At 38.9% G+C, this 23,659-nt stretch overlaps 1 protein-coding gene across 1 annotated transcript; it reads left to right on the top strand.

Moving 5' to 3' along the window:
* Positions 1 to 22,370: 22,370 nt before the first annotated feature.
* LOC471682 (TNF receptor-associated factor 4-like) lies at positions 22,371 to 23,114 on the top strand (the record flags this gene model as incomplete). The annotated part of the gene is made up of 1 exon (XM_054685397.2): positions 22,371 to 23,114. A coding segment is annotated over one exon (744 nt), but the record flags the coding sequence as incomplete, so codon positions are not given.
* Positions 23,115 to 23,659: the final 545 nt, after the last annotated feature.

Below are 23,659 nucleotides of genomic sequence, written 5' to 3'. Positions count from 1 at the left end.
AAGCAAGAAAACTACAACTTACAATCGATCACCAGACCAGCAAGATCTTTTCCTTGATTATCCCAGATATAAAGATGCCCTTTTTGTCAAGGTAGATGTGATCACAAAGGTTAGTGGTCAAGTAAGTCAAAAAAGCAGTATTGGCGGATCTGCTTCTCACTGTTTTTTTTTTTTTCCTTCATAGAATTAGCTACATTTTTAGCAGAATCAACAAGATTGGATGATGGTCTGGTGTTGGGTAGTTAAGGGCAAGGAGGGTGCATTAGCCACCCATTCTGGACACCATGTTGGAAGCAAGTAGCAGTCTCAGCTCCCCCCTTCCATCTCCCCTCCTCCTACTACTCCTCTGAAAAGAGTTGCCATATTTTATTTCACTCCCTTTTCTAAGGAGGGATAGTGTTGCTCCAAACCAAAGACTTGACTAGGCCAGACCATCAGAGTTGGGGAGGGAAGGTATCTGCTCCTTTGCTGGGTTTTATTTCCCAGGAGTCTCAAGCAATCTAGATCAGGCAGAGGTTCCAAAGTCAAACATGACAGAGCAAGACAAGTAATATGCATGTGGAGGTGAAAAGAGCTGTTAGGGGGCAGGAGGCTCTGTATAAACTGGGAATCCATGCATCATCCAAAGGGGCAGCCAGGATGTAACTCTGGCCTCCTGGAGGAACATCAGCCCAGCCAGCCAGATCTCTAACTTAAAAAGAGGTGGAAATCCAATTACTTCAAGTAAAAGTCTTTTGACTCTAAAATCAGTTAAAATTTTAAACACTGTTCAAGCCAAATAAAATATGTCTTTGGGCCAGTTGCAGCCCATGGTCTGCTCATGGCTGGTGCCTTGACTTCTCCAAGCCTCTCTCACTGCCAGGTGAGCTCCAGACTAGACAGACCCACATGAAAATGTTACAATTTGGGAAGAGGCCTTGAGATTTGGACGAAAAAGCAAAGCTTCAGCTTACTTTCTTTCTAGACCACTTGAACTGTCCAGTCCCAGCAAAAAGAGTCTTCCTGTAACTCAGCCTAGCTTGATCAAGTTCAACATTAGAAGTCAGGGCCAAAATCTCAGCATCATAGAATATCTGTTTTCCAGACTAATTTTCTTGTTCTGTATTGATGACTTTCTCCCATGGTCCTTTGGGAAGGTGATATGGCAAGAATCAGAGGTTCAAGATCCCCTGTCCTCTCCTTCTTTCTTTCATTTAATTGTCTGCAGGTAGCCTTGTTACACCCCTAACCCCAACAAAGCTTCCTTTGTCTACCTGTGGATGTGGAGAGTGAGCAGAAGATGAAGAACAAAACATCTGATGGTCTATATGCATTTAGTTAACTGCATTGTCCCCTTCATTGACTCTGAAAATATTTTTGGAAGACCCTACTGTAGTTCACTATTCAAGCTGCTGTGATCTTATTTAATGAAAACATTCTGTTTATTTGCCACCTCTAATATTTCAGAGACCACGGCTTTCCCATAAGTAATTAGAATTCAATAGGACTAATTGTTCATTATAATTCAATAGGACTAATTGTTCATTATATATCGAAATACTTTACATAGATAGGCTTTGGTTCTGAAGACTTCTTCATGTAATTAGAGAACGCCATGATTTGGCATTTGGTCTTTCCTATTATCTCTGTAAGTTTTTAATTGGAAATCTTCTCAATGAGTGAAATCACAATGTGTTAACTGAACCAACAGATATGGACCCGCCCAAATCTCATGTCAAATTGTAATCCCCAATGTTGGAAATAGGGCCTGCTGGGAGGAGATTGGATCATGGGGGCAGTTTCTTACAGTTTAACACCATCCTCCTTGGTGTTATTATGGCAATAGTGAGTGAGTGAGTTATCACGAGATATGGTTGTTTTAAAAGTGTGTGGCACCTCCCTGCCTTTCTCTCTTGCTCCTCCTCCAGTCATACAAGATGTGCCTGCTTCCCTGTTCACCTTCCACCATGATTGTATTAATAAGTCTCCTGAGGCCTCCCCAGAAGCTAGGCAGATGCCAGAATCATGCTTTCTGTACAGTCTGCAGAACCATGAGCCAATTCAACCTTTTTCTTTATAAATGACCCAGTCTCAGGTATTTCTTTATAGCATTGCTAGAATGGACTACTACACCAACCAGATGTCTGATATTCATCATTAATAATGTGAGAAACCATAGGCTCTGTTGTGCAATTTATTGAGCACTTATCATGTACAACTCTATGTAATAATAAGAGTAAAAGACTAACTGGTCATTTCTTCTGGAGAGTACTCAACAGCCCCACCCTCAGGAAGAATCTTTGAGCAAGATCAGCTACATTTTATAAATTCCTCTGTTTTCTGGACTTGCTCCCTTGCTGTGGAAGGGGAGGGGTAGGCAGAATCTTCTCTAATGGCCTTTTCTAGCCCTGACTTTGTGAAGAAGGTTGGGCTCTGGACTCCAGTGTTTGGGTTTGAGTCCTTGCTCTGTCACTTGCTCACTGAATGACTTTGGACAAGTCCCTCTTTAAGCATCAATTTTCTCACCTGTTAAATGAGAATAATAGTATTACCAATCTCATTGTGATTGTAAGGATTAAATAGGATAACACATATGCTTGGAACAGTACTTGTTATGTGATAAGCACATGCCTCTCCATCAAAAATGTTAACTAGTAATATCCCAGCACTGAAGTAAATACAGTTCCTTAGAAGGAGATTTTGCCCGTTGAGAAAGAGCCCTAGCTGCTGGTCCCAGCTCTGAAGTGAGCTAACTTGGACCCTGAGCAGGTTGGTCTTACAAGGTCCCTGATCTCAAATCTGTAAATGAGGAGGTTAGACTGGCATTGTTGATTCTCAAAAACTACTAATTTATAACCTCCCAGCAGTGAGATTTGAGTGCTCCTGGCAATTATGAAATGTATATTTCTATCTAGGTTAACCAACCTCAGCCCAAGGATGTGGGTTAAAATGAACAGATCTATCACATTGTCTAGGATGGAGTATTTTATTTTATTTTATTTTATTTTATTTTCTTTCTTTTTTTATTATACTTTAAGTTTTAGGGTACATGTGCACATTGTGCAGGTTAGTTACATACGTATACATGTGCCATGCTGGTGCGCTGCACCCACTAACTCGTCAGGATGGAGTATTTTAAAGCAAATTGCAGACAATGTAACATTTTTGGAATTTCTGTAGAGGGAAACATTCCCCTATGCAGGAAAAGTGTGGGAGAAACACTGAGACCTCTCTCTTCCTGCTGCCTTCCTCCTCCTCCCTGAGTGGCTGCGTGAGTTGGGGAGAAGGACTGGGCAGCTCAGCATTCTCTGCAGGATCAGCCTCTCCCCAGAGCATGAGTGGAGTAGCCTGCCCTGCAAGAGACCAACGGCTGTCCCCTTCTGCCCTGGCTGAGTAGGCAGGTTTAATTCACAGAGAAAAGCTTTGCTGGTTGCAGAACCAAGCTATGTTCTGGCTCAATTTTCATCATTAAAATTTTGGTGTTTAATCATCTCATTTCCAGTGATAAATTTCTCAGTGAGATCTAAACCCAGAGGGGGAAAATGAGCAGTTATTTATGCGGCCCCCAAAGTCTCAAGAAATATCTTAGGGTCGACTTGAATTGCTTAGAAGAAAAATGCTCAAGCCCAGTATGGTTTGTTTACACTGCAATGCAATTCCCTAGCCAGTCCAGACCGCAAGGATCCAAAATTTCCAAGGACCTATAAACAGATTTTTCCCGGTTGAAAGATGCAAGTCTTTGGACTCCAGCTGCCCTGCTGCTGCTTTCTGAGCCAAACCTTCTTGGTTGAGGACTTTTTCCTCGGAATGTGACTGTCTCCACAATTCCACCCTGCCTCAGCTAAAAGGTTCTCTGTTCCAGCTCTGAAATCCTGAGGAACTATCCGTCTTGTTCTTATTTAAACATTCTAGCCCAGAAATAACTTGCAGGATGAAAGGGGGTCTTATTTCAGCTCTGGTTGGGCTGTTTCACTCAGGTACAAACATTTTCTATGTACTCTTTTTCAGCACTCCTTACACAGCACTAATCAGAAAAATATTCTCTCCTTCTTGACTTCACATTAGCTGTTTGAACAACCCAGAGTTTTCCAGCAGCTGAGGTGATTGCACACATCATTGCCAGGGTAGTTATATTTTATGTCCTTCCATTATTTTTGCTGGTCCTTGCAAGTGGGTCAAGATAGAGCTGAAATTTTCTCAAAAGGAACGTATTATGCTGTGTAAATAATAAAAGTAAAACCAGCATTTGTTTCTCTATAAGATAAATTAATGCCAAGCTTTTCCTTGTATATAATAATCATGTCTAAAACCACAGTGATGCATTTGACTGCGACAATGCACTGGGCTGTAGAATTTAGGTCCCTTGTTACCGCCCCACTGATGCAGGTGACTGATAGTAATGAAGATGTACTGTATCTTTGAGCTCCAGTTGTTGGGCTCTGCCACCCACCCATTGATTCCACAAATGGTTTCTTTTCCAGATTGTAAAAGCAACTGATAAGCCATTTCCTCTCATCACCACAGCACTTCAGGCAGAGCTTCTATATTGATTTATCCTCTTTACTCCCAGCCCTCACCAGCCCAAGGCAAGGCAGGATTTCCTTTAAAACACTTCAAAGCCCTCCAAATAATTTTGGTGAGGTCTTTAAAAATGCAATTCTTCCCCTGGATTTTACTTTTCATAACACCGTGAAAGTCAGTCATATGAATTGGGTCATTCTCATCATACCCAACTCAAACAAAGTCAGAAGCCAGGGGGAGAAAAGCACTTGGGACACATAATATTGCTCCAAAAATGTTAATTCTCTGCAGCATGGTTGCTGAAACTGCCTGCTGTAACATGAAGCCAGTTTGATCTAATGGCTTCTGAAATAAACTGCTGCAACTCTAATTTTACCCACTGCCATCACTCACCAATCAGAACTTGCCAGCCCCCCAAAACTGTACTTGTGCCAATGAACAAAAAAGAGCAATATGTAACATTTCTCCTTTTTATAAAACCTGCAAATTCCTCTTTGTTCTTCAGACATACTGAAGACCACCAGGTCTGTGTGTATTCCCCAAATTGCAATTCTTATATCCCAAATAAATCCTTACATTTAGAGATTTGTCTCTACATATTCATTTTACTTTAACAACACTCAGGCTCTTGGGTTAGCTGTTAAAAGGAGGATTATCAGGTGGAGAAAGTCAGAGAAATATGTGTGCATCTCTAATGTTGTGTTGTAAAACAAGAAGACCACAATCTACTTTTTCAAGAATTACACTCCCCTGAGAATGCCAGCTAAAGTTGGCAATGAAACAAATAGGAATAATGTCTGAGTACAAAAATGTTTCATTTTATTGTTTTCTATTTAGATTGTATTCTAGCATTTATCCTAAAATATTTAAAAAATTAAAAATCATTGGAGATAAATTATTGCAGTTTTAAAATAGATCCTCTCCCAAAATTGGATTGGAATTGCCTTTTAAGAGTATTTCACATATGCTCAGCTGAGCAGAATGCTGCCAGACAAGATAGGTCTAGACCAAATCGAGAGCTGGCAAGACAGCTTTCCAGGCACAGAAAAGAAAAAGAAGCCCCTGCTCATCCTTCCAGTGCTCTGCCACTCACAAGGCCCCAGAGGGTTTAGTTACAGGGGGCCAGTGACCTAAAGAGTAAATGTCTGAGATGTTTTTAATGAAAAAAACCTAACATTTACAAAGGAAATACAATAAATACTGATGTACCCACCACTGAAAATGAACAATATTGTATATTATTTACTTCAAAATATCTTGTATTTAAAGAAATAAGCACACACATTTCCAAGAAGACGCCATCTCATCTCTTCCCATCTTCAGACGTATTTTTCTCTCTCCAATCCCAGAAGCAACTTACATCACCACACAGTATGTTCAATCTGTATACATATGTTGAAAATCACGGTTTTAAACATGTAATGTGAGTGGCTATATAGATATACATATATATCCATAAATGCCACATAACATTATTATATGCACCATTTTGTAAAGAAATGGTTTCAAAATATAACTTGCATTTCTCATTCAACATTGTTTTTAAGCTCTTTCCAAGTTGAGGTATGAAAATATTCCTAACTTATTTTAGCTATTGTACAACATTTCATCTTCAACAATGCATCACAATTCATTAATCTCTGCTCTCTTACTGACAAACATTGGAATCAATTCCAACATTTTGTTATTAAAAACAATGCTGCAAAGAACATTCTTTGGCATGTCTCTGTGTAGCACATGCACAAAATTTTCACTAAGATAGAAACCCACAAGTGAAATCGAGAGTCACGGAGTATGTGCATTTTCAACTCAGCTTAATATCACCAAATCACTTTCCAAAGTAATACCAGTCGGCACTCCTACCATTAGTGATTATGCATTTTCTTTTCTCCACCAACACTTTCCATTAGCAAACTGCTTAAATTCTGCCAATTCTACTATTCTAAAATGTCATCTAACTATTTTAATTTCTATTTCCCTGAACACTAGTAAGGTTGAGCATCTCTTTGTATGCTTATTGCTACTTGAATTTCTTCTGTGAAATTTCTGCTTGTGTCTTCCGCCTATTACTCTGTATGATTATCTTTATCTTACTGATTTGTAAGTTCTTTAAATAGGCAGTTAACCAATGTTTTTTTTTTCTTCAAACCTATGTTGCATCAAGAAGCTCCACTATGCCTTGGAAATTAGTCAAGTGTTGCAGATACACATACTCAGGCCCTTTTAGAGCATCAAAGTTTAATCTGCAGAATGATATTAAGAAATCCCTTAATCTGAGCATGAGAGTGCTCAGGAGGAACAATAGATTATGGAGAAAAGGCTAGAACCTAGAGATTTGATAAAAAGCTTTAGGTATACAATTCTGTCATGATCTCAGGAATACATAATTTTGTCCTAATTAGAATAGGTTTTCTCAAAAAATGATTAGGATTTTAACTCCGTCACCCTTCCAAGCAGTTCTAAGCCATACTCTGAGAATCCCTCAAGCTTTGTAACTGGGTGCCGATCATTTATTTTTAATATTTACATGGGTAGCTTTTCCTTTAAGGGAAGGGAGACAACCCACTGATCGGCAACAATGGCAACAGTAAATGATATTCCACCTGAAATTTTCTGCTGCAGAATAACACTCCATTTCCCTAAGCAATGTCACCCTGGACGTTGTTAAACTGATTATCAGAAGTGTTATTTTGCAAAAGCTGTATTTCTAGGACTTTCTATGGTCTTTTTTTTCTTGGGGGGAGGGAGTCACTCTAATTTTAAGAGAGGCATTTCAACAACAATTAAATGTAATGAATATTTATTAAGTAAACAGGCAGGACCCATCCACATCCTCTAAATTAGGAGTGTCCAATCTTTTGGCATCCGTGGGCCACACAGGAAGAAGAAGAATTGTCTTGGGCCACAAATAAATATACTAACACAATAGCCAATGAGCTAAAAAAACAAACAAACAAACAAACAAAAAACTCATGATGCTTTAAGAAAGTTTACGAAATTGCATTGGGCCTCAATCAACGCCATCCTGGGCTGCATGCGGCTCATGGGCTATGGGTTGGACAGGCTTGCTCTAAATGGAGGAAGAGGGGATTGGGGATTGGATTCGATTTCTTCTTCCCAATGGTGGGAAAGAGAAGAAGTAGAGAGCTTGCCATTAGAAACCACTTTGCCACCATGGATGACAAGCTTTCCAAGCAGCTGTCTTGGGTGGGGAGTTAAAAATAAGTGTGATCCCGTTAAGGGAAATACCCAGAGTGACTGGCATCTCCTTAATGTGGTGAAGTTCTTCCAAGAACATGCACAGCAGCACAGAGAGCAGACACAGACCCACGGAGTACAGAGAGTGAAAGCTAGGCAAAACCTTAACACAGACATGGAAAGGGGGCTCCTTGTCCCCCTTCCTCTCCAAAAGCAGGGAAGAAATGACCCAGAGATAAAGTGGTTCTTCTAAACCTGCCGGCAGTCCTAAATCTTTCTCCTTTCACAACTAGTGGAGGGGATCACTGAACTAACCACGGAAACTTGTACCACCTTGGACTCCAGCTTCAACATTTAGAGAATATCCTCACATGGTGTAGGCATATCAGGAGATCCACGCAGAATCTGCCCAACAGTTTTAGACTCAATGCCAGACATAAATCAATCTCATGTTCATGTTCAAGGGTGGATAAACAATAATCTATAAAAACAAAATAAAGAAATATAACATCGTAAGCTAGAAATAAACAGCATCCACCTGAAATGAAAATACTATGTTAAAACAGAAATAAAGTTCAGATAGCACCTGTTTTGTGCTCATAATAAAATCCAATAAAACAGTCTCTGAGATAAAGAAGAAAGATTAGATGGTAGTCTTATACTGAAAAATAAAGGAAACTTGGTAGATAGTGAAAAAAATGAAGAAACTAATATTACTAAAACTAAACTTTATATTATAATCAATAAACAGTAAAGTAACTACTGTAAAAACGGAGTTAGTTATGTAAAGAAAAAGATTGAAACACTCTCCTTGATTTAGAGGACTGGTGAAAATGAGAGAGAAACACATGAAATCAAAAGAAAGTTAGACACAAAAGAAAAATATTTCCTAAGATGAAGATCTGAATTTGCAGATCAAAGGTATTCATCACGTAGCAAGATAATTTGTTAAAATGAGATCAGCACTTAGACATATCCTGTTCAACCAGTGGAATTACAAAAACTAAAGATAATTTTCCAGAAGAGTCAAGCAGAGACAGTTGGGTTTTACAGGAGGAGGATTGCTTTATAAAGGAAAAAAATTCAGCTTGGCCTTAAAGATCTTCTATACAACACTAAAAGTCAAATAATAAGACAAAAAATGTTCAAAATAATATACTTAAGATAAAATGATAAATTAAAATAATAAAACAAACCCCTCAGGTTTCTGAAGACAAAGGTCTTCAGGACCAAAAAAGATAAATCAAAACAAAAAGCTCAAGAATGAGTAATTTATTTAATAAAAGGTTAATATGGAAGATTAATGTCATTTCAATATAGAATCGCTCATATAAATATTTTTCCCATTTTCATTATATAATTATTTTTGAATATTATTACAAAACAGAATGAAAATGTAATAATTCTTGAAAGTGAAAATATGTGATACTAAAAAAAATTTACAGTAATAAATTAGTAAATAATTATTACTAATTTATACTCTGTCAAAACTCCAAGAATACACAGAGAATAAAAGAAGGATATTAGGGGGGTGTAGAGAAATGAGTGAATTTCTGCATTTTTATGAGGGAACATAATACATAAAGTTTCATTCATAATGTTAATAACTACACTTTTTAAACTTAAGAATAACAACTAGGAAAATTTAAATCCATATATATGCCATTCAAGTTACTGGAAGGAAAAATGTCAAGATAAATGATGCTTCCTCTCCACCCTTATCACTGGTTAATCCCAAAGCCTCATTACTGAGAGCATTGTCACACTTAATTGTAGTTTAACACCTCCATGAGAAGATATGCAACAAATTAATACAGCCATGCTAGATACAGTCCACAGAAAGTACTAACAAGCTATCACTTGCATTAATAAAAATCCTTTGATATTGATAAGTAAATACAACGTAAGTAGCAAAATATCCCTGGTATTCATTTCTGAATTGAGATTTAAGGCATACAAATTTATTTGGCAGGCACTAATAGTTCAGTGAATTTATATTCCATCTGCCATTAACCTATCACGCTCTTGGCTTTGAATTCTATTTATCCAGAATTTCTTTATTAATAAAACTATTCCATTAGTGTCATGGGCTGAAATTGCATTAAAGCTTTAAGGGTCATAATAATTCCAGAGGGGTAAAAAACAAACACTCTAGTTAAATGACTTTAACTAACACACCCTAGAATAATGAAAGACTCAATCTCCACATCCTTGGCTTCATGTCCACAAAACTGTATGTATTTTGCTACACAAAGAGGGTCTGACTGTGCCCTTATTCTCTTTTTTCATTTTTTTTTAATCAGTGACTGAACTTCAGACTGTCTTCCAACTAAGCAAGGTGAAATAAAAATTGATTATTCAGAATCCAAAATATCTTATGGACCACTTTTCTATATATATATATATATATATATTTTTTTTCTAAAAAAGATGTATCTTTGGTGTAAGGGGAAAGTAATTTTAGAGAGAATATTTTCAAAATCCAAAGGAAAGGACAGATGGAGAGGTAACTGTTGTATCACTACTGAGTTTATAACTTACTTTGGCAGTTTGGACACACAGTTAAACTTAAGAAATTTCAAAACCGTATACTTCCTGTACATTTCTAGTATTGGGGGACATGATGATCTTGTGCATTTGCTATCCAGACCCAAGATAGAGGAAAACAATGTTGAGACCAGCGATCTACTTTCAACACATAATAACACAGTCTTTCCATCCCTGTGATATGGTTTGGCTCTCTGTCCCCACTCAGATCTCACCTTGAATTGTAATAATCCCCATGTGTCAAGGGCAGGACTGGGTGGGGATAATTGAATCATGGGAGTGGTCTCCCCTGTACTGTTCTCATTATAGTGAGTGAGTTCTCAGGAGATCTGGTGGTTTTATAAGGAGTTTCTCCTTCGCTCGGCACACATTCTTCTTCCTGCCACCATGTCAAGAAGGATGTGTTTGCTTCCCCTTCTGCCATGATTGTAAGTTTCCTGAGATCTCCCCAGTCCTGTGGAACCACGAGTCAATTAAACCTCTTTCCTTTATAAATTACCCAGTCTTGGGTATGTCCTTTTAGCAACAGGAGAATGGACTAATACACCCTGTATGGAGCATAAAATATTTCAGAAAGTTTAAATAAATGAAGAAAACAAATGTTTTAAATATATTTTTGGTTAATTGGTTTCAGTCACAAATAACAAAAGAAGGCAAACTTGGTTATAGTGTAGCTGAAAATTGTAACAAATTTATTTATAATAACTATACAAGAAAGACTGGATTTTAATCACGTTTTTCTGTTTCAACAATGAGCACATCTTTGACCTATGAATTCATGGATTATAATAATTCTTATTGCCTGCCTGAATGAACCAGTCATACATAACCATTTTAGCCTTTCCTTCCTTACAGTTTATAATTTTATATAACAGCAACTGTCAGTAAACATGGAGCCTTACTAAGCTAATGAATAATTATCCTTCACATTATAATTATAATCCTGCTCATCATTAACATATTTTCTAATTATTATTTTTTATTACGGATATAAACACAGTTTGTCAGGGATCTGGAATGTCAAGTTAAGGACATTTTTCTTCTGTTGTATACGTGGTGATGAGTATGAAGAGGAAGGAGTAAAGAATTAGCACCAAGTCACCAAGTCCAGTTCCTGACACATAGAAGATAAACACTAGTTGAGTGACTGGGATTAGTATTTACTGAGTGTCTACTATGTGCCAAGCAGTGCTAGGTACTTTACATCATTATCACATTAATCCCCTAGTCCTTGTAGTTGTGGGTATTAATATTCCCATTTCTCCAATAAGGAAGCACAGACTCAGAGAATTTAACATACTTGCCTATAACTTGGCTGCATTGCTAAAATTTGAAACCAGATTTGTTCAACTGTAAATCCCAGATCTTTCTTTCATACTCCTGATACCTGAAAATATTGATCACTGAAAATTATTCACAAACTATACGATAAAGGATTGCAACCTCGGTTCAACAGTGAGCAATAATACAGTGATTTACACTTCAGCAGGATTTATTTTAACATATATTTCATTTTAAAGATGAAATCATTTCTAGTGAAATATGATACATTTATATTATATTGGAGTTCATATCAATATCATTTTAAGAAAACCTTTAACAGAAACATAGAAGCTGAGGGTCTAAAGAGACTTCAAACTTTGGCTAATCATGGTAGGAAATTTATGTCTGTTGTTCTGATCAGGATGTTGAACACTTCTAATACATTATGTTAGAAATTTGCTAGACATACTCTTTGCTAAAGAAAGAGAAATCATGGAGAGCAGAGTGGGTTGCCAAGGAATCAATGGCACATAAGGAAGACAAATGGAGTGAGAAATTTAAAAGTAAATTCAAGTGCTTCATTTTCCATCTTCAGATCTGAAGACCAAGCGATATAAATACTCAACTGGTGCTGGACTGGCGGAAATTTGAGATCTCTTTAGACCATGTAGCTCTGTGATGATATCGAAGGCCTTTTTAGAATTGTTGTGATGATGATGATGATGATGATGATGATGATGATGACGATGATGATGATGATGAAACCCATAAAAACTCTCGAAGATGAGAGGGTGGAAGAAGGGATGTTTAGAAACTTCACATAGGTTGTGTGTGTTCAAGTGGACAATGGGAATTTGGAAGCACGCAGAGTATATTTACACCCAGCTGAATTTTGGCTGAATAGTGGCCTCTCAAATAGGTCCATATCCTAATTGCCAGAATCGGTGAATTACCTAATACAGAAAAATGGACTTAGCATGTGTGATTAAGTGAAGGACCTTGAGATGGGGAGATTATCCTTGATTATCCAAGTGGATGTAATGGAAACACAGCAGTTCTTCAAAGAGGGATGCAGGAGGCATCAGAGTCAGAGGAGAAAGCCAGGTACTAATGGAAGCAGGGATTGGAACAATGCTAACGGAAGGTAGAGGGGATCACAGACCAAAGAATATAGGCGGCAACTAGAAGGTGAAAAAGGTAAGGAAGATTCTCCCTTCAGAGTCTCCTGAAGAAGCCAGCCAGCAGACACCTTGACTTTAGCACAGTGAAACTGATTTTGGACTTCTAACTTCCAGAACTTGAGAAGTAAGAGACAAACTGGTTTCATTTTAAGCCACTAAATTTGTGGTAATTTGTTATAGCAGCAGTAAAAATCTAATACAGTGACACTAGCCAGAAATGAAATAGCTGCCTGAGCACTTTTTCTACCGAGTAATTCCATGAAGAAAAATGAGTTTTAAAAGGCAAGTCATAGCATTAATCTGATGTGCTTGTGGCTGCAGAATTCATATTACAAGTAAGTAGCAGAAATCCTGACACTGCCCAGTAACATGGTTGGCTCCAGGAGGTTTTGCCTATGTTTTCACTTTTATGGACAGTAGGGCTGGTCTTTAAGTCTGACCTTTCTCATGACCTCCAAACCCACATTTCTGATTGCCACATTTCTAGGCTTCTAACCCTTGGATGTCCTTGGACATCCTACTACAACCCAGGGTTAACAGATGAAATCCAATGTCATCATCTTTCTAGGAAAGCACACAGTCAATATCCTGGGATTCTTTCTCATCATACGGGATCTGCTTGCAAAAGTCATACCACCGTTCCCCGGTCCTCCTTATTTCCTTTTTGATTGCGTACTATCACCCAAACCCAAAACGTTATGTCACCTTTGGCAGCTCCTTCTGGGCTCAATCCTTATTTAATTAGCCAGCCAAGCACTGTAGGATTTGTTCTCTGCTTTCTACTCCCACTGTTCTATTCAAGCTAAGGTCCTGGAAATCTGCTGCAAAGACAGTGGCCTCCTAATGATTTCAAATTTCAGTCTCCAGTGCTTGTTTCCACATTCCCAGAAAAATATTCCTAAAGGAATGTCCCTTCTAATTATGTCATTTCACTGCTTTCCTTTGTTCACCATGGCAAGTAAAAATTCTTCACATTCCCCTCCCTCTTCTCATTTTATTTTCCTTCTCTTCCCTATTCCTATACCCTTCCTTTACCTTCTAATCTAGGATACTTGCTGTTCTCCAACAAATCTTGCTCCCCTACCTCCATGTCCTTAATCTATATTTGTTCTTTGAGTAGAAAATTCTCCTTACGGGAGCCTCATTCCTGCGTGCTGAAATATTGCCTATGTAAAATAAAGTAAGAAGATATGGTGATTTTAAAATATGGCCACCCATTCGTTAATGTGTTTCTCTTCAAAAGAGGGAAGGGAGTCTAATTCCCTTCCTCTTGAGTGTAGGTTAGACTAAGACTTTATTTGAATGAATAGAACGTGGTAGAAGTGACACTGTGTAACTTTAAGATCATAAAAAGCATTGTGGCTGCCTTCCTGCCTCCCCTGGGAAGCTATCTGCTATGTCATGAGAATACTCTATGAAGAAATTCTATGGACAGGACCATGTGGCAAGGAACTGAGGCATCCTGCCATGTGAGTGGACCATCTTACAGGCCCACCAAAGGCTCAGATGACAGCATCCCCAGATGACACCTTGACTGCAACTTTATGAGGGACCCCGAGCCAGAAGCATCTAGCTAAGCCACTCCTGAACTCCCAGCCCACAGACACTGCGATATAATAAGTTTTTGTTGTTTAAAGCCATTGTATTTTGGAATAATTTCTTATTCAGTAATAGATCATTAATACAATAGTCAGTCATTTTTTATTATTTCAACAAGAATTTATTGAATGCATTTGATATGTTGGATTAGAACCCAGGGCCTGGGAATGCAGGAGTGAGCTTACAAATCTGGTGTCTGCTCTTAGGCTAATTACAGTCTGGCAGGGAAACACACATTAAATGAGTAATTACTTACATAATTATCTAATTACCATTATGATAGTATCTATAAAGTAGGAGACAATTGAGCCATGATAACATTAACTAATCTGCTTTGGCAGAGTTGGGAAGACTTCTAAGCACTAAGACTTCTAGGAGTCCCCACGTGATGGTCCAGGGCTTTGAAGAGGTCTTTGGGCAGCAGTAGAATCCAGTGGTTAGAAAGGTGATCTCTAGATCCAACTGCTTGGATTTGAATCATCTCTGGCTCTTAGTAATTGCATGACTTCCAGCAACTTTCTTACCTCTGACCCTCAGTTTTCTCATCTGAAAGTGGCCATAATAATCGTTTTTGGATGGACTAAATGACTCATACATGTGAGGCATCTAGAATAGTGTCTGGCATGTTGATTGTGCTCAATAGAAATTAGCTACTCCATTTTGAGTTTCTCTGCCTGGTCCATTTTTGGATTCTAAGTCAATGTACCTAGCCCATCACTCTTAAGTCCTAACTCCATCTCTGTATGACATAATTGTGAATCCTGTTTCATTAACCCAAAGCCATAAGAAGTCACCTTCTTGGAACATAACTTTGGGTGACACACCAAGTTGACACCTGGGATTGAGGGGTTTTAGGGTGTTAGAAGCAGAAGGACACCTAGGAGGTCCTTACAAAAATCTTGCATCATGCCAGCTCAGGAACAGACCTACACAAACACCACAAATTCTTTGCCTCCAGACTTGCACAATTTGTACAATTTTTAGTATTATACAACTAAGCCTTCTAATATAGCAAGAGACTTCCATCCAGATCCAATTAAAGATTTTTTTATGTCATCACTGCATTTTCCTCTAAATGCTTAAAAAATGCTTGTCATGCAGTGAAATGTAATAGGACACAGAAGGAAAAGAAATTAGTTGCAAACACTTTGGCTCATACAAATGAATGAAGATGTATTTTTAAAGGATATATCCAGGCAAGATTAAAACTCAGAATAGCCTACCCATGTGATATGAGTCAGCACCACACAAATAACATAGATGGTAAACTGTACACCTCCTAACACATGAACCAAAAGTGCCTATAAAATATTCTGAACTGACAGTTGGAGTGTGTGGCTGTAGCTACAAAATTAAACACACACAGACACAGACACACACACACACACACAACAATAGATAAGGGGAAAACGTTCATTCAAGTGTATGTTGGTGCTGTGCAAAGTGTTTGATTTTAATTGAGCTTAAGCCCCCTTTTCTCTGTCTCTCCTCATCATTTAACCATGCCTACCCTGAAACTTAGACAAATCTGGATCAGAAATACATTAAGACACCCCCCAAAAATAAAAGCTTAGCTACTACCCTATCCTGCTAATTCGCTTATTTTTCCCCACTCATTGTTTGCTAGTATCTCTTCCGATTATCTCCTGTAGTGCCAAACATTTTGTGTCGAACAGCAAATTCTGCCTTTTACATTATCCAAAATAATTGTTCTAGACGGGATGGGGAAATATCACTTTTCTACTCAAAACAATTTCCAGATGAACAATCATGACTTGCACTACTCATATACAACAGGCTTTTCCAGGCACTTTTGGCACGAGAGAGAACTCATAATAATGATACTGAAACTGTTAGATGCACTGAAGTGTCCGTTGAAATGAACCACACCACCAAACTTGACATGCAAAATGAACATATTTTGTTAGCTCACGCACTTCAGGAGAGCTGTAATTCACTTTAAGAAATTAGAGATTTCCTTTGACCAGGCCTATGAGGATGAGGTGGAACTAAAAGCTGTCAACAGTCATTCTTTCCAAATTGCTTTGGCCATTCTGCACAGGTTTATGCACATAGTGCACTCAGAAGCAGTGAAATAATTCCAAAAGCATGGAGCTGTATCAGTGGATCCCAGTGAAATGCACAGGCAATATTTGGGGTCACAGATGAATTTATATCAGCAAAACTTTAACCCATGTTCCCTGAGCTATTCGCAACTCTTAGTGTGGACTTTTTAAAGATGTGGTCACGCTGAGGTCGGTGTTGTGGTAAAAGGTACATTGCATTCCAGAAAGATGTTATTTTGATTCACAAAATGTGTATTTATTAAGACTTTTTTCCACAAGTAATAGAGATTCTCCTTGGCTTAAATAAGAATGGAGAATTTATTTTAAAGACACAGGTTTGACTTGAACTTTAGGTCAAGACACAGCCAGTTCTTGCAAGAACTGGACGCAGGAAGCTAGGTAGCATTCTTTCTCTCCTGCCCCTGTGTGTGCTGCTCGGCACTGGGATTTTTGCCTTGGCAGCCACAGGCCTCCCAATAGCAGCAGCTGAATCCAATATGCAGTTTTTCAACATATGCAGCACCAGCTTCATTTCACCCCCGTAAGTACATCAGCCCAAGCACTGGCCGACCAATGCCTCCTCCTCAGAAATCTAAAACTAGCTCCATAGAGTGCTTCTTCTGAGCTACAGCTCTGGGGCCCCTCCTCCATGCTTCTAAATTGTCATCATTCCAGTGTCTTCCTTTTGGGCCTTCAGCCCTAAGAGTGATAGCTGCTTCCTATAATTGCTACCTCCAAGTTTTTTCTTTTTGGTTACATAATTGGCAATTTTAGATCTAGTTAACATTTCTTTGTATTAAATTATTTCTTTTTCTAATAACTGGAGAGTTTTCTGTCTCACTGGACCCTGACTGATGTAGGTGTCTATTATTGAACTACATTATTTCTGCAGTCCTTCTAGCTTTAAAATTTTCTAATACATAAATACACTTTGGTAAATGACAAATATTATATGATTATAATAACAGTAGCTGAGCATTAATGACAAATGCCTATACTCTAAGGGCCATGATCAGAGGTGTACTTTGGCTATCTCATTTAGTCCTTACAATAATCCTATGTGGCATGTCACATGCATATTCTTTGCAGAAGAGGTAACTGAGGTTCAGGGAACTTGCACAGCCTATGCAAGACGGAAGGCTAGTAAGTAAGTGATAGAGCCTAATATTCAATGTGGTTACTGGTTCTTCTCTTTGTTCCTTTCAACCAGCTCTCATAGCACTTAACCATGGTGTAGTAGTTACTCGATTTCATGACAGTTCCCCTCAGGCAGAAAGATCAGAATAAGAGCAGAGACCAAGGTTTTATCTAGCTTTTATGTCTAATGTAGTCGCTAGTATGGAAGGCCCACAGTAAATGTTTGTTGAGTTGAAATTTGAAACTTGAAGAAACCAATCTGGAGGATTTGAAAAGACAGAATGACTCATGAAGAGAAGTTAAGTCCTAGAGCTATTTGGAGCAGCCAATTGATATGGCTTTCAAAACAGATGCAGGCCTTGGCATCTAAACAGTATGATTGTGTGCCCAGGAAAGGAGAATTTCATGCAAGTTACTTTGTATGCAGGATCCAAGTAAGTTTTCAGAAACTGATGTCAACCCAAGAAGGGTGGACCTGAATCCCAGAGAGAAAACTCTTTGTTATGAACACACAAGAGACCTCTGGTTTGAACTAAAAACTCCAAATGATATTAAGTGGAGGACATATAATTTCCTAATTCAAACATAATTTTGCCCGAAGATGTCATTATACTTTAAAACAGTAGATCGGGTGCGGTGGCTCACGCCTGTAATCCCATCGCTTTGGGAGGCCGAAGCGGGCAGATCACTTGAGGTCAGGAGTTCAAGACTAGCTTGGAGAACATGATGAAACCCTGTTTATACTAAAAAATATAAAAAGTTAGCTGGGCGTGGTGGCAGGCGCCTGTAATCCCAGCTACTTGGGAGGCCGAGGCAGGAGAATTGCTTGAACCTAAGAGGTGGAGGTTGCAGTGAGCCGAGATTGTGCCATTGCACTCCAGCCTGGGTGACAGAGTGATACTCTGTCTCAAAAAAAAAAAAAAAAAAAAAACAGTAGTTGGTCCACTTTTATATGGCCATACAGGAGACCCAATGGCATTGCTTTTATGGTGAGATAAACCCTAGTTCCTGGGAAGTAATAGCAGACAGTGACCCAAACTATAGTGACATTAGCAGAAACCCTTTCAATTAGAGATTATCCCAAGGCTTCATCTAGTTAGGGTGCAGCATTTCCTCTTGAGAAAAGTATAACAATTTTTCTCTAAATTGGATGGCTTAACTATTACCACATCGGTAAGTTATACAGTTGAAAATTTAAACTCTTTATATTCAAAGCACCAGAATGACCTAGAGAATCAATTGATTTGTCCTGCTATTCAGTGAAATTTTTCTGTAGTTTCAAGTGCACCAAAATGTGTATTGACAAAAGAAAAATAATTAGTTCAAAAAATTTTAGAAACTTTCAAATTTACACACTTGGGAAGTTATTTTACATTTCCTTTGCTAGTGTGCCCATTTGTTTGGGATTAATAAATGCTCAGGCACTCAGCTGCTCACATGTTTTTCACAGCTGTTTGTTAAGAGACCCTGAGAATGTTTCAAAGTTCAAGTTGGTGTCAAGCTGTTTGAATTTCCAAATTCAACTTCTAAGCAAAAAAAGCTAGAATCTCTCAAGTCTGTTGTTATGGACTTTTTGGTGATATTTCAATGCAAGAAATTCACTTTTTGTTTTGTTTTGTTTTGTTTTGCATCACAAATGGATCATGTTTTATTGACCATTAAACTATCAATCTTTAAAAAAAGAGTTGAATGGTCATGAAGGTATGAATTTTTCTGTTTGCCTTACAATGAGAACTTTTCCCTGTAGAAATATATGACTTAATAAACTTACAAAACTTTAGACTGTGATAAAATATCCAAAATTCATCCACACCCAAGTGAACTAAAAATCTTAACTAATCTTTCTCAACTATCTAGCCCTTAGTTTCTCCATAAATATAAAGCAAGACACTCACAGAAAAAAAAAACTAATTTTTTTTTTTTTTTGAGACAAGAGTCTCACTCTATTGCCCAGGCTGGAGTCCAGTGGTGCAATCTTGGCTCACTGCAACATTTACCTCCTGGGTTCAAGCTATTTTCCTGCCTCAGCCTCCCGAGTAGCAGAATTACAGGCGCATATCACCATGCCTGGCTAATTTTTGTATTTTTAGTAGAGACAGGGTTTTACCATGTTGGCCAGGCTGGTCTCAAACTCCTGACCTCAGGTGATCCACGCACCTTGACCTCCTAAAGTGCTGAGATTATAGGCATGAGCCACGGTGTCTGGCCTAAATTACAATTTTGATGGCTATCCCTCCAAATGCCAAGTGATAAAGTTATGGCCTTCAACTAAATATTGAAAATCTGCATATTAAAAATTGAAACTCTGCATAGAAAAATTTATAAACATCAGAGATCCAGCCAGCTGGCAAAATTGATGTTAGCCTACATAATACTTTTTTCTTTAAGTAATTTTAAAAAATGAAAATTTGGTTAAATATTATGGTAGAAATTTTCAAGTACCTTAGCTAATATTTACAGTTTTTTGGCTATTTAAAAACACTCCTTTGAGTTTCACTTGGTTCCAAACAACATCTGTTATCCATATCCCTAAAGTCTGCAGAAACGTAATATCCACACATTATTTGGTTTCACAATGGAATATTTTGATATTCAGCTATATTAAAGTAATGAGCCCAATTACTAAAATCATCTTAAACAATTTTCCCAGACAAAAAGAATGATTGTGTTTGCGAGTCCTTCTGTTTCTGCCAACCATCTTAAACACCAGCCTGTTGTAAATTATAAAGCCCTGCTTAATCACAGCACTGCATTATCTGCAAACTTCCCTAAAATACCTACTTTAGACTAATTATCAAGCACACTCATTGATAAACAAACACACATTTTGAAAGAATCCTTTGCCAATTTTAACCAATTAAAGATGAAAGCTATGAAATTGCTGAAGGCAAATAAAAGACTTTTTTTTCTTTTGCTCTTGCCCACAGCAACTAATGACAATAGGCATTTTAAAATATCAAAAGTTAGATCCCTGAAATCACTCACATTATTAAAATGACCTTTGTTTAAAGTATAATAAAGTACATTAAAATATTGTATGTGAGGATGTATGTTTACAAAGTGAAGAATAGCAATATTAATGAGGGCTGGAAGAAAGGATCACTCACTAGCCTTCTAAGACTAATCTAATATGTTATTATTATTTAATATCGTGCCATCATTGACCAAATTGCCAATTGGTTCTGAAATTGTCAACTAGAAACATGGCACAGTTATATAAGCAAATTATTATTTCCCAATAAGTTGTTAGCTCCCTAAACCACTTGTTATGAAAATAGTTTGAATTGAACTTGCCAATTTCATAATTTGATGATCACTGAGTTTCCCTTTCACAAAGGTTTAGTCTGGCCCTTACATTAAATCAAATTCCCATACGGCTGTATCCCTTCACCACCTTCCAACCCCTCACGACCTACCACACACACCCAGGCCCACAGGCACACCATGAACCCTGCCTACTCACCGAGGGGGTTAGCCGTTTTTTTGTTTGTTTGTTTGTTTTTTGAGACAATGTCTTGCTCTGTCGCCCAGGCTGGAGTGCACTGGTGCTATCTTGGCTCACTGAAACCTCTGCCTCCCAGGTTCAAGCAATTCTCCTGCCTCAGCCTCCCGAGTAGCTGGGACTACAGGCGCCTGCCACCATGCCTGGCTAATTTTTGTATTTTTAGTAGAGACGGGGTTTCACCATGTTGACCAGGCTGATCTCGAACTCATGACCTCAAGATCCACTCACCTCGGGCTTCCAAAGTGCTGGGATTATAGGTGTGAGCCACCGCACCCGGCCTTAGCCTTTTATTGGATGATGTAGTTCAGACCACTTTTAACCTGCTGCTGCTAAAACAAAACGGTTTTGGTTTGGTTCCCATTCATAGCTTGTTTAAAATACAATTGACAGGGAACAATCCAGAGAGGGAGGACTCAGTAACGTTGCCAAAAAAATTCTTCTGTTAATACACTCATTTCTCTGAATTAAGAGCTCAAACCTCACATGTGAGGAGTATGTGTGTTCATCTTATCTTTGTCTTCAAGTTTGATACTCAGAGCAGCCCACTCGTAAGTTTAATGTGTTTCTACACTAGAAAAAGGAATGAAACAGCATTTACTGGGACTCACCATGAGCCAGGGATTGAGGGAGATTTCACCCAGGCTTCAGTTAATGAACTCTTCAATAATCCTTTGAGATTGGAATGATTATAACATCCCCCAATTTACAAATAAGGTAACTGAGACTCAGAAACTAAATTTGATCTTAATAGTAAGTGACCTGGATCTGAATCCAGGGAAAATTGGGTCTGTTTAAGAAAAACTGAATCTGATTTCTGGGCTGGCGGTCTGCTGGGAAGATACAAAATGTTGTCCAAATGGGTCAGTAGGCAGTGGGCATTTTGTAATACCCCGCACAACCTACAATTAATGAGTATTTGAGTTGACATTTCTTTAATATTTGCCTTTCCTGTTTCCTTGTAAGCTCTATGAGAGGATGTAGTTAGTTTCATCTATCACCCTATTTCCAGTGCTAGCACGTAGGAGGCGTTTGCTAAATATCTTTCGACTATCTAATGTGCTCTGCCTCTTCTGCTCATTTTCTCAGAGACATCTAAGCAGATTGGCACAAGGACAGAATAATCCTGGATATACCCACTAACAGACTTCTCTGTCAATTTAATCCTGTGCCTCACCAATGCCCCTTATCTTTTAGAAGCCAACAATAGCCAGCTTTTAGCTAATTGCTTTCAAATCGATTAGGAGTGTTTCCAAGTAGAATAATAATAGATTTAGTCATTATTGAACTCTGACAGTATGCCACGTACTTAAGCACATACATGCATCATCTTACAGTAGATGTTATTCTACCAATTTTATGGATTAAAATTTGTACTGTGGTGTGGGCACTGTGGCTCGGGAGGACCTGCCAGACCATCTGAAGGACAGCTGTAGCACCGCCCTGGTGCTATGCTCATTCAAAGACTCCAGCTGCAAGCACTGGTTCCCTAAGCTGGCAATGGCACGGCATGTGGAGGACAGTGTGAAGCCACATCTGGCCATGATGTGTGCTCTGTTGAGTTGGCAATGGCAGGAGCTGCAGGACCTTCAGCAAGAGCTGGAGGAGCTATCAATGGGCAGTGATGGTATGCTCATCTGGAAGATTGGCAGCTATGGTCGGCGGCTACAGAAGGCCAAGGCCAAGCCCAACCTTGAGTGCTTCAGCCCAGCCTTCTACACACATAAGTATGGTTACAAGCTGCAGGTGTCTGCATTCCTCAATGGCAATGGCAGTGGCGAGGGCACACACCTCTCACTGTACGTTGGCTTGCTGCCTGGTGCCTTTGACAATCTCCTTGAGTGGCCCTTTGCCCACTGTGTCACCTTCTCCCTGCTGGATCAGAGCAACCCTGGGCTGGCTAAACCACAGCATGTCACTGAGACCTTCCACCCCTGCCTAAACTGGAAGAACTTCCAGAAGCCAGGCACTTGGAGGGGGGCTCCCTGGATGAGAGATCTTCCTAAGTTCATCTCCCACCAGGACATCCGAAAGCAAAATACTATGTACAGTGTGGGGAACAGGTCTTGGGGTCATCAAGGGCTGGAAACAAGTGACCCCAGGGCCTGTCTCCCTTCTTAGGTAGGGCAGACATGCCCTGGTGCCGATCACACTCTACCCGCACTGAGGTGCCTGCTCAGGTGCTATGTCCCAAGAGCCATAGGTGGGTGGGAGTTGGGGATGGAGAAAGGGTAATTCAAAGAATCTGTCTTGAGATCTGATTTTTTTTCCCCTTTCCCTAGCTGTGCCCCCTCTGGTTATTTATTTCCTTAGTGCCAAGAGGGCAAAGCAGAGGGGCCCTGATTTTTAAGAAATCCGTAAGTGTATTTTTTAGAAAAAAAACTACTTTAGAAAGGTTAGGCTACTTCTCCTAGAAGGAAGAATTATGAAGAAGGAGGAGATAAAAAGCAAAAAGGGAGATGGGACAGCCTCTCTAGAGATGAAAAATAGCCTAGTAACACAGATATTCAAATTTCTCAGACCTGAAACCACACCACTCTGACCCCTTCCCCTATTCTGCACGGCTGCCTGGGGCATCCCTGGGGAGTGCCACATATGAGAGCCCATTCATGATCCTTCACTCTGGCCTTCTGGAAAGTTCAACTGCCTTCAGAATGATGCCTCAA

The sequence above is a fragment of the Pan troglodytes genome, chromosome 4 (assembly GCF_028858775.2).
Source record: "Pan troglodytes isolate AG18354 chromosome 4, NHGRI_mPanTro3-v2.0_pri, whole genome shotgun sequence".
NCBI lineage: Eukaryota > Metazoa > Chordata > Mammalia > Primates > Hominidae > Pan > Pan troglodytes.
Note: the sequence above shows the minus strand (reverse complement) of the source record. Positions and strands in the feature narration are given on the sequence as shown.